This window comes from Trichechus manatus, unplaced genomic scaffold (genome assembly GCF_000243295.1).
Source record: "Trichechus manatus latirostris isolate Lorelei unplaced genomic scaffold, TriManLat1.0 scaffold00100, whole genome shotgun sequence".
Lineage (NCBI taxonomy): Eukaryota > Metazoa > Chordata > Mammalia > Sirenia > Trichechidae > Trichechus > Trichechus manatus.
The window spans coordinates 2,912,385-2,924,716 of NW_004444036.1; the positions used below are offsets into that span (position 1 = coordinate 2,912,385).

Genomic DNA, 12,332 nt, shown 5'->3' on the forward strand with positions numbered 1-12,332 from the left:
AACCATTTATACCACCCAGGGACCCAAGGAGTAATTAATACCCATTAAACTAACAATGGGACAAGATTAATGCTAGAATCACTCTTCACAGCTGCCATTTTCTCTCTTGTTCTTTCTCATGATATCGACAGGGTCAAAAGGCAAGGAATCAATATAAACTGGAGGAGGAGGGGTCTTTGCCATTTTGAGACTGAATATGGATCCCCCCTTCTATGTGACTCACCGTCCCGGACTGGCTCCCAGCAAACATCCATACCATGGTTTTTCCAGGGCCCTCGAACGTAGGACTCCCATGTGACAAGCCACAAAGGCTCAGTTCTCTATACCATGTACCAGTAAAAGCCACCAAAAGAAGCCGGAATTATGGCTCTTCCTACTGCATGGAAATCCTACTTAGGTGGAAAAGTTGTGTTTTTGAATTGCCTCTGTTTTGAAGCCATGTTAAACCTTCTGGGTAGAAGATCCTTAGCAGCCCCTAGGCCTTTGTATATTGGTAGCTCCTGTTCCAATGTCTTCTCTTTATGTTGCCTTTGGCTTGTTTTGTATGTTGAAAGTCTGACCTGGGATTCCTAACTTTTAATAATCTGTAACTCTGACTTAGGAGTCCCTGGGTAGTACAAACAGTTAAAATGCACTTAGCTGCTGATCGAAAGATTGGAGGTTTAAGTCCACCCAGAGGAGCCTCAGAAGAAAGGCCTGATGATCTACTTCCAAAAAATCACCATTGAAAATCCTACAGAGCACCGTTCTACTGTGACACACATGGGGTCGCCATAAGTTGGAACTGACTCAACAGCAACCAGTTTTAACTCTGACTTGCTTTTTTGCCTCCAGAGGAATAAAATTCCTGTGCCCATTTATTTCTAATGGATGAAGGAACATGCCTGCTGAACCAAGTTTTAAATGTGATTCAGAGACTGGGCTGTGGAGGGAGACTGACTTGAGTTCAAAGCTGGATCTGCTTTGAGTAAGTTTCTTAACATTTCTGTTTCTACTTCCTCATCTGTAAAATGCAGATGATTACTCTGAATGAAATTTTATTACATTTATAGAGTGTTCTATCACAATTCCAACAATAAGTTTTAATTATTGTTAATTCAGACTGTATGGGACATTCTTATCTATTCACTAACGCTCTATTACTGAGAATATCTATTACAACACTGTGTTGGTCTAATTGAAGTTTCCACAGCTTAGGAACAACAAAGGCACCTCCTAGAAAGATCACGGGTACCATCCCTTGCATCATACATCAGGAAACTGAAATTCATTGAAATCTCTTTCAGAGGTAAAGGAGACTTGAAGATGATCAAGTGTAATACTGTAAATCTAGAAAATCTGCACAGTCACTTAGACTATATTTCCATTATTTCAAAAATTTGCTTATTCACCCACAAAAAGGCTGCACAAGAAAATTAAGAGTGTCAAGTTTGCTTTGTTTGGAATTATATCAATACCAGTTTTCTACTGCTGATCACAAACACAAAAATGGGGGGAAATTTACTTAAATAAATCATTTGAAAGACAGCATCTTTTAGAACATGGAATTCACTGGAAGAAGAGAATTACAAAATAAGTCATAGGTAGGGAAAATACTGGATACCAAACAAGTCTGCCCCCCTCAGTCTACACGTGAGGAAACACCGGTTCAGAAACATGAAGTGATTTGTTCAAATGTATTCATTTAACCCAATTTTTGAAGGCCTACTGTGTGCCAGGCACTGGGGTTATACAAGGAATTTTTTTTTTTAAAGTTCCTGGCCTCAAAGAGAGTTTACATTTTAATGGCATTATACAACTCACTTGAAAGTTTTAAAATATATACTATTTTTAACATCCTACTACTGAAAATTCTTCACTAATTCAAACTCATCCCCTGTATACAAAAACCCAGAATTTGTGAGACTTTATTGTGACTATAAATCAGTGTAATAGCAAGTCATATTTTCTATTAGGAGCAAGGCAAAAATGTCTACATAGTTGAAATAGCTATGTGTTTTCTTCTTGTCCATTTAATTAGTCAGATAATTATAAGCCATTTGAATTTATCCAGAAAAGCGAGATTATTACCCATTTATATTTTCAGTTCTCTCCTCTTTAAATTAACACAATTTTACATTATAGTAACTTTCACTTTATGCTGTGTACATTCCTAAAAGAAAAGTGGAGGGAAGGCCATAGGTCAAACAGGATGCCGACGTTAAAGATTAACCCAGTTGCCACAAACGTCACTGCAAAAGCGTCCTTACTTTATCTCAGTGGTTTCTCATAGCACTGTGATCTTATGAACACGAGACTTCTTGCCAAGATCAATGTGCTCAAGGTAAGAATGTAATTTCCTCGAAGTAAGAATGTACCCATTATCAAGGTACATTTCAACAGCGTGTTCTCTTGAAATATCAACTAATAAATTAAATCAATCAAATACCTGCTTTGATCCCTCAGATATCTCTTCATCTTTATCCAGTCATTTGGGGGTACACATTCATCCCAGAATGGACGAATGATGGCAAGTTTCAGTCAGGGTCTATTATAAAAACCATTTTCAACTGCTTCAGGGACTAAACACTGGGAAAGTGGCTAAGAACACAAGTTCTAGAATCCCACGACCTCCACTTGCCATCTGTGTGAACTTAGAAGTGACCCAACTTTTCCAAGCCTCAGTTCCCTCATCTAGAAAATGAAGGAAACACCTAAATGAGGCCAGTGTCAGGATTCACTAAGATAATACAGGAAGGGTTTGTAACAATGTCTGATGCATAACAAGCCCTTTGTAAAGTTAACTCTTATATCTGTTAGAATACTTTCAAGGGCAAGTAACAGAGCACCCAATTAAAAGTACCATAAATAATAAGGACATTCATTTAGCCCACTTAACTAGAATCCAACAGCAGACAGTTAAGGTTGGTCCTGCAGATCAGGGATGGCAATGAAGACCCACGCTTTTTTCATCCTCTTGTTCTTTCATCCTCAAGATACTGTTAACTCAATGGCTCAACAACGTCAATCACTCAGTTTATCTCCATTTTCCACTTGCCAACCTTCCTGCTTGCTAGTGCCCATCAATTGTTTTAAGATAGCTACCACTTTTTCCCACTACCCATCTGTCAGTTTGTTGTATTGTGGTGACTTGCATGTTGCTGTGATGCTGGAAGCTATGCCACCGGTATTTCATATATCAGCAGGGTCCCCTGTGGTGGACAGGTTTCAGCAGAGCTTCCAGACTAAGACAGACTAGAAAGAAAGGTATAGTGATCTACTTCCAAAAATTAGTCAATGAAAACCTTAAGGATCGCAACAGAATACTGTCTGATACAGTGCTGGAAGATGAGCCCTCTAGGTTGGAAGGCCCTACACAATAGCCACAACAATGGGCTCGAACGTACCAACGATCATAAAATGGCACAGGACCCAGCAACGTTTCATTCTGTTATACATAAGGTCACCATGAGTCAGAGCTGACTTGACAGCAACTAACAACAACCGCTGTCTCAAGCATCACATCCAGACACCACAATGTCCAACAGAACTTTCTGTGATGACCGAAACATTCTATCTGCGCTGTTCACTACGGCAGCCACTAGGCCCATGTGGCTACTGAGCATTTGAAATACGGCTAGTGTGACTGAGGAACTGAGTTTTAAGTTTTATTTAATTTTAATTAATTAAAATTTAAATTTAACTAGCCACATGTGCCTAAAAACAAAAAACCCATTGCCGCTGAGTTGATTCTGACTTATAGGGACCCTACAGGACAGGGTAGAACTGCCCCATTGGGTTTCCACAGAGTGGCTGGTGGATTCGAACTGCCGACCTTTTGGTTAGCAGCCATAGCTCTTAACCACTGTGCCTAGAGACTATTAGACAGTGCAGATCTAGAGGAAAAAGAGGAACTGTGTTTTTCTTGAGTCCCATCTTAAGAGTAGGGAAACTTTTCCTAGAAGTCCCCCAGCTGATCTTCCCAAGTGTCTCATTGGTCAAAACTGGGTCACAAACCCCCTCCTAAATCAATCACTGGCAAGGAACACAATTTCCAAGATTGGCATAGAATACTCAGGATTTACCCGAGTCATGCGGAGAGGGGTTAGCAGCCTATGAAGCCAGAGTTCAGCCAGCAAGAAAAAAATGAGGAATGGTTGCGTAAGTGATCAACTGCGTGGGCTGCACCACTTCTGCTCTGTCTAGATCAGACGTGGGCAAACTATGGCCCATGGGTCAAATCCGGCCCTCACTTGTTTTTGTAAATAAAGTTTTATTAGAACACATCCACGCCCATTAATTCACATATTGCTTCTGAGCAGAACTGAGTAGTTGCCACAGAGATCATATGGCCCACAAAGCCAAAAATATTTACTACCTGGCCCTTTATAGGAAAAGTTTGTCAACCTCTGGTCTAGAAGGACATTCACATGGTTAAGGTCACCACTGTTACAGATCTTGGCTAAATCATATTCATACAGCCAAAAGTAAGCACTTTGTGCAGGCTCGTGTAGAGGAGAGAATTCTGGAGAGTTGCTTTCTGGATCTTAGTAATGCTTTTTGCTGGGTAACCTAGAAGTTACTCCACTGCTGAGCCTCAGTCTTCTCATCAGCAAAGTGGGGATAAAAGATTCTTTGCCTACCTCAAGGGGATATGGTGAGATAATGTATGCTAAGATGCTTTGTAAGCCATGACAACCTACAGAAATGCCCAGTTTTGTTGCTGTTGTTAATATTTAGTGCTATCAGCTGCTGCTACTAGATCGTACGAAGAGACACTGGGACTTTTAATGAAGAGCGAGGCAAGAACAGCTCTGGCAACTTGGGGATTTACCAGTCAGCAAAAAGCACTTATGGAGCTTTTATCAATTTTAAAATCAAGAGATTCACTGGCTTTGCTTAACTTTAAAAGCCTTTGAAATCACCTCATTTTAAAAATGTAGTTTGGAAAAAATATTGCTTCCAACTTCATATTAGCAATTTTAAATAGGAGAACAGCCTTAAAATGGAATTGCGGAGATGAGTGGTTCTCAGCCCTGGCTGCATGTTAGAATCTCCTAGGGACTCTGAGGAACTTCAATACAGGGTGCAATGCAGACCAATGACCTCAGAATCTCTGGGGTGAGATCCAGGCATCAGCATTCTTTAAAGCTCCTAGGTGATTCCAATGCACAACCAATTTTGAGAATCTGGTGAAGGTAATCAACAGCTCAGAAGTCACACATAGATTTTCAGAATGCCATTGTGTTCAAGGCAGACCCAAATATTCCGGTATCCCAGGACAAAGAAGTAGGACTCTGAAGACTGTCTCTCCTGGGTGGTTGGACTCACAGATTGTCAAAGTGTGAAAGACTCTCAAGAGGCAATCAGTCGAGCCTCTTCACCACATGGAGGAAGGGAAATGAATTCTTCAAGGGTAGTTCTAGTTAAGGAAGAAAGGTCTGGTGACCTACTTACAAAAATCAGCCAATGAAAACCCTATGCATCAAAATGGTCTGATCTGCAATTGATCATGGGGATGGTACAGGACCGGGCAGCATTTTGTTTCATTGTGCATGGGGTTGCCATGAGTCAAGGACTGACTCAATGGCAGCCAACAACAATTACAGTTCTAGTCAAGGTACAGCCACCTTACCAAAGTCTATGTAAAAGCTTAGAGGAGTAGTATGTGTTGTATCAAACTCAATGGGCTCAGAGGAGGATAATGCTGGTGATAGAAGCTGAGGGGGGAGGCCCAAGTTTAGTGTCTCTAGGCTTCAGACTAGAGTCAAAAACCAAAACCAATCAACCAACCAGAATTTATAGAGTACTTACTATGAGCTAGACACTATGAAGGATAGAGAGGAAAAAGATGTTACCCCTACCTTCAAGGGCCTGATTAGATATCTCTACATACTTGACAAGATAATTAAGCAAGGAAACCAGGAGAAGAAGCAGAATTCAGGACATGATGGTGAGTTCAGCCTTCAAGAGTTCCTAGCAGAGTGCCCTGATCCGTCATACGTGTTCAGTATAGATTAGTTTTAGAGCAAGTTTAAAATTTATAGACATAACTTAGATGTGCAAACAATAACAAATATAAACAAACAAAAAATTCCCGAGCTCCCTTTGATGTCTAGGATGGATTCGTCTTGTTTTGGAGCCTCCATTCCTGAGGTGCCAAAAGGTCGGTAGTTCGAATCTACCAGCTGCTCCTTGGAAACCCTATAGGGCAGTTCCACTCGGTCCTATAGGGTCGCTATGAGTTGGAATTGACTTGATGGCAATGGGTTTGCTTTGGTTTTTATTCTCAAGGTACAGAAACTCATTACCCATTGATTCCAACTCACAGCAACCCTACAGGACAGAGTAGAACTGCCTCATAGGGTTTCCAAGGCTGTAATCTTTATGGAAGCAGACTGCCACATCCTCCTCCCACAGAGCGGCTGGTGGGGTCTAACCGCCGACCTCTGGCTTAGCAGCCGAGCATTTAACCACTACACCACCAACCAAACCAAAACCTGCTGCCGTCGAGTCGATTCCGACTCATAGTGACCCTATAGGACAGAGCAGAACTGCCCATAGATAGGGTTTCCAAGGAGCAGCTGGTGGATTCAAACTGCCAGCCTTTTGGTTAGCAGCCAACCTTTAACCACTGCACCACTAGGGCTCCTCCATTACCAAACCCAAACCAAATCCATTGCCATTGAGTCAATTTCGACTCATAGCGACCCTACAGGACCAGAGTGGAACTGCCCCATAGGGTTTCCAAGGAGCACCTGGTGGATTCAAACTGCCGACTTTTTGGTTAGCAGCCGTAGCTCTTAACCACTACGACACCAGGGTTTCCATGTCACCAGAGGAATCCTTAAATCTGATGGTTTAAGGGAGCTCTATCTCTTTTGCTCTAAAACGATCTCTGGTTAACTTAGCTTCTTTCGGATACATGTCTGACCTTGTTTTTCCCCCCCTCTTCCTTCTAGTAGTCAAGATGGCGTCCAGGTTGGGGAATGAGGTGTTAGTGTCCTTCTGGCAGCAGGGAGAAAAGGCCTGGTCTGTGACTTCATCCAAGGTGAGCTCTGCTTTCTCAATGGCCTCCCCAGAGACCTCCCTCACCCTGTGGGGTTCCTGGGTATCTGGCTGGCATTGCTGCTGAAGGCTGTGTCCAGTCAGACCCTTGGTCTATTCTCTCAGTATCCCACCCAGGCCTGAAGGTCCACCCAGCTCCCCTTAGCTCTCACCACTGAGTATCTGTCACATCTTCCACCTGGCCTCTGGTCTAGGTTGTCCATGCCACAGTCTTTGCTGAGGCATCATTTTCGCCATGGCAGCCCTGTCCCAGTCCCTGGCTCTCAACACAACTACCCACCAGGAACATAAAGGCAATTTAGTATCTCTACCAGGCCACAAAGGAGCTGAGAGCGACTTGGAGGGGACATCATCTCTGGCTTTTTCTCTGCTTAAACACCTGGGCCACCATTTCTCATCTCTATCATTCCCATGTGTTGATATACAGGCCCCTGTGAAGAGTTCTCATCTGGGGTACCAAGTGGAAAGTGGGACACAATGTATCCTCTGCTTTCAGCTTCCCCCTCAACCTACCTGGAGTCTCTATCACTCCTCGTCACCACCTCCACCTGCCGGGGTTGCAACCCCAGGTAAGGAGCCAGGGACCTGATAGCTGACCTCATACCCGTGTGTGGAGAGTGAGACTTGGTCGTGGGGGGAGGGGGGTGGAACGCTGGCTGAGCATCAGAACAATACCATGGTAAGTATTTATAATCTCATTTTTAAAGACAGCTGTTGAGAGGGAAGAAAGAGAACAGCACTGGATTTGGGTTGGAGGACAAAGTCAAATACGACAGGTTCCCTGCCTTTTAGGAACATTCAGTCTACTCCTGCAGTTCCAATGTCTCTGCACCAGGAAGAACAAAGACTCAGGGGGATGAAGCACGAGAGGGAAAGAGGAAAGAAGACAGCAAGGCCTTGGAGAAGGGGGAATGCAAAGGGATCTATCACTGGAAATGCCTACAGTACAGAAAGATCTAGGCCCAGCCCAGAGAGAGAGTAAGTTGGAGATTACAGCTCATGAGATCACCAAACTGGCTGAAATGTGTAATTGTTTCCAAATGGGGAAGACAACTGTGCAAGAATAAAATTATAACCATCTTCTACTATTATGTCATCTCATCCTCTGGAAAACAGAATAGTTGTACCTAAAAGAAGACCTCCTTCGAAGACAAAACAAGGCAAAACAAAAGGCACTGGCGTGTGGCCCAGGAGAGTTAGAAGCTAGAAGTGAGCATAATTACCTGCCAAAGTCCATTTAGGCTTCTGGTAGACCAAGAATAATAACGCCCTCAAACGTCACTAAATTACCCAACTGAAAGTGTTAAGATTTAGGGATGCTTTCTCTGGCCAGAGGCCTAACAAGAGAGTGTCCAGCCCACCTCTCCCTTCTGTCAAGAGCTGCTGAGTCATCTCTCAGGCTTCCAAGGTGAAGCTACTGTGTTTACAAGTCCAGATCCTCCAGAGCCAGCAAAAGTGGCTGCTCTCCAACGGCTTCCCTTGGGCTCCCTCTCCACCATCTCCCTGTGCCTCACAGACACACTCATTCAGTCCTCAGACACTAACTGAAGGTGCCCTGGGCAGTCTAGTGTAATGTAAACAGTACAGGCTACAGATGCCAACGGGGGCAGGTTCAAATCCTAACTCACCCATTTCCCAGCTGTGTGACTTTGAGCAAATTACTTTATCTCTTTGAGATTCAGTTTCTTCCTCTGAAAACTGAGACTAAAACATGCCTACTTTGAAGAGCTTGTGTGAGGAGTAAACGAGATAATGTACATAAAGCACCTAGAATGGACTGGCCCAGACCGGGCTCTCAGGAATCGTTAAGTTTCCTTCACACCCCACCCATCTCACCAGTTCTTCAGTCTCCCTTCTCACCCAACACTGACCATGCACTCAAAGGACTCATGATGTAAAGGAAGTACAAAATGAACCATGACACAAAGTGACAAGTATAAAAAGGTATGGATGAAGAGAAAAGGGAGCACTGAGGAGAGAGATTTAATTCTTCTGAGGAGGTCAGGGCAGGGTTTATAGAGGTAGTGAATATTTGGCTGGGCCTTGGAAGAGGAGCGTGTTTCCAAACGGAGAGGACCCCAGGAAGCACAGGGAGGGAGTGGGGAAGTGAGCCAGGGAAGAGAGGAAGACCAATAACAGGTACATTAATGAACAGGTTACTACTAGGAGCAATGGGCTCAATCCAGCTGGGGAACTCTAGGAGACAATGCAGAACACATCTCAGCATTGTCCCACTGAGAGATGAGGAAGCTGGCATATTCAAACACTAACTCCCATCCCTCACTGTTTTGGCCAATTCTTTAAAGACAGTGGCTCTCATACTTCAGTGTCCATCAGCATCACCTGGAGGGCTTGTGAAAACACAGATTTGGCCCCACCCCTGGAGTGTCTGATTCAATTGGTCTGGGATGGGGCCCAAGAATCTGCATTTCGAACAAGCTCCCAGGTGATGCTGACGCTGCTGGTCAGTGGGCCATACTTTGAAAACCACTGCTTTAATGAAGCAATTCGGAAAGCAGGAACGCAAACAAAAAGCTGTACTCCAACGTTCACCTGCGGCACTGTTCACAACAGCCAAAAGGTGGAAACGATCAAAATGCCCATCAACAAATGAATGGAAAAAAAAAAAAGTGGTATATATATACAATGGAATATTAGTTAGCCATAAAGAGAAATGAAGTCCCGGTACATACTATAACATGGATGAACCTCGAAAACATTATGCTGAGTGAAATAAGTCAGTCACAAAAGGACAAATGTTGTATGATCCCACTTATAGGAAAGAGGCAAAGGTATAGAGACCAAAACTCTATGGGGCAGTTCTACTCTGTCCTATACGGTCACTATGAGTCAGAATCGACTCGACAGCAGCAGGATAGAGACCAAAGTTTATTAGTGGTTATCAAGGGTGGGAGGGAGGGGGAAGGCGGAGTCATTGCTTAGGAGACACTGAGTTTCTGTTAATGGTGATGGAAGAATTTGGAAAAGGATAGTGGTGATGGTTGTATAACATGATGAACATAATCAATGTCACTGAACTAAACATGTAAAAACTGTCAGATTGACAAATGTTATATATATTTGCCTCAATAAAAAACTTTCTTCTGGGGAAAAAAAAATCAATTCATTAGACAGCCAGAACAAAAAAATACACTCGGCTGCCTTGAATAACCACACAGGTTTTTAAGGTCTGCTTCAGAGCCACTCACTGTCCTGTTTACCTGGCGCTGTTTTCATCACTTTTAAATGGAGCTTTTCTAACAGACTTATTCCTAACAAGCAGCTCTCATTTTGATGAAGTTTTTCGCTTGTGTTGCACTTTCCTGCCTCATCTACCCCTGTGGTGGAAAAAGCACCGAAACGTGAGAACGAAGATCGAGCATCTAAGTCTGGGCTCTGCCACTTCCTAACCAGTGATGTTCCTGGGGACATTTCCTCGTCAGTAAAGCGAGGATGCTTGATTTTTGCCCTGCCAGTCCCACAGTGATGTTTGAATTCCCCAAGAAAATGATGTGTGTGAGCACAGTTTATATGAACGTCGCATGGCCCCAACAAAAGAATTTGGAGGAGTCTTCTGTCCCTACTTCCATCTTCTGCCAGTTGTGTAGGCAGTGGTTCTTAAAGTATAGGCCCTGAAGCACCTGCATCAGCATCGGCACCACCTGGGAGCTTGTTAGAAATGCCAGTTCTCAGATCCCACCCCAGACCTGCTGAACAGACACTCTGGGGGAAGAACCCAGCCATTTGTGTCTTAAGAAGCTCTCTAGGGGATTCTGACGCATGCGCAAGGGTGAGAACCTGGTTTTGTGGTTAGGAGCATAGACTCCAGAGCCAAACACTGGGTTCGAATACCAGCTCAGCTACTTCTTAGGGGCTAAGCCTCAGTTTCCTGATCTGGAAAATGGGGATAAGAATAGGATGGCCCCTTCACAGACTAGATTGAGAGATTAAGAGAAGGGACATGTGTAAAGCACTTAGGGACTTGGGCATTGTAAGCAGTCAGTGCACGTTCAGCTCTTATTTCTTTTTTTTTTTTTAACTGTGCTGGCTTCTTGACAAGGAGCCCTGGTGGCACAGTGGCTAAGTGCTTGACTGGTAACCAAAAGGTCAGCAGTTCAAACCCACCAGCTGCTCCATGGGAGAAAGATATGGTAGTCTGCTTCCATAAAGATTACAGCCTTGGAAACCCTATGGGGCAGTTCTACTCTGTCCTATAGGGTCGCTATGAGTCGGAATCAACTCGAAGGCAACAGGTTTGGTTTTTTGGCTTCTTGACAATACGCCCCAGTTCCACTGTATGTGTGCAGGCACATACACACGTGTGTTTTGTTTGTCTGCTGCTAGTAGATTTTTGTTTTATCCAATGAAGATTCCTTGGTCCTGCAACCCTCTTCTGAATAAGGAAGGTATTTCACTGTGTGTCCTTAATCATGTCTCCTTAAATAACATTTATGTCCCGGTCACATTCCTAATGACGATTCTTTACATTTGCATTGCACTGTATTCTTCTGGAAATTGCATCCATAGATATTGCAGCCCCAGTATTGCTGGATTTGTTATTGCCTTCCTCGGGAATCTTTTCTCCTTGTTTCATAATCTTCCAAAGATCCCTTTTCGTGAAAACCACTCTGTTTCATTTGGCTGATTCTCTATCTCCCTTAGAATTCCATGCAGAAGTTAGCCTTCAAGTAGATACTGTTAAAAATAAACACACAGATAGACAGAAAAAAAATTAAAGGAAAACAGGCATCTTACTTTCCAGGGATGTAACCAGGACAACATGAAGACAGATGATGACAAGGAATATCCTGAACGTCAGTAAAAGTTCTTCAGGTCTGCCAACATGGCTGTACTGCCCGCCAGAGAAGAACATCCTGGAACAAAGTCAGGGGAAAACAGATCATTACAGCTGTCATAATCAAGACACAGCAATACCCAAAAGGTCAGTTCTTCAACCAAGACAACCTATAATCCTGCTTCCTTTAAATTACCATGGTTCCAGCAAATCAGCAATGCCAGGTGGACACTGACTACAAAAAGCAAGACATAGGTTTATTATGGGAGGGTAACCCAGTGGGAATGAGGCAGTGGTGGTTCGGTGGTATAATTCTCGCCTTTCCTGCAGGAGAACCCGGTTCAATTCCCAGCCAATGCACCTCCTGTGCAGCCACCACCCATCTGTCAGTGGAGGCTTGCATGTTGCTATGATGCTGAACAGATTTCAGCAGAGCTTCCAGACTAAGATGGACTAGGAGGAGACGCCTGACAATCTACTTCCAAAAACC

General features: G+C 43.6%; 1 protein-coding gene across 1 annotated transcript in view; it reads right to left on the reverse strand.

The window, feature by feature from the left end:
* ADGRG2 (adhesion G protein-coupled receptor G2) overlaps window positions 1–11,920 on the reverse strand; it is a 69,126-nt gene extending 57,206 nt beyond the window's left edge. Inside the window, exon 1 of the mRNA XM_023737255.1 lies at window positions 11,803–11,920. Coding sequence (XP_023593023.1) covers window positions 11,803–11,920 — 118 coding nt within the window. The remainder of the gene's footprint in view (window positions 1–11,802) is intronic.
* Window positions 11,921–12,332: the final 412 nt, after the last annotated feature.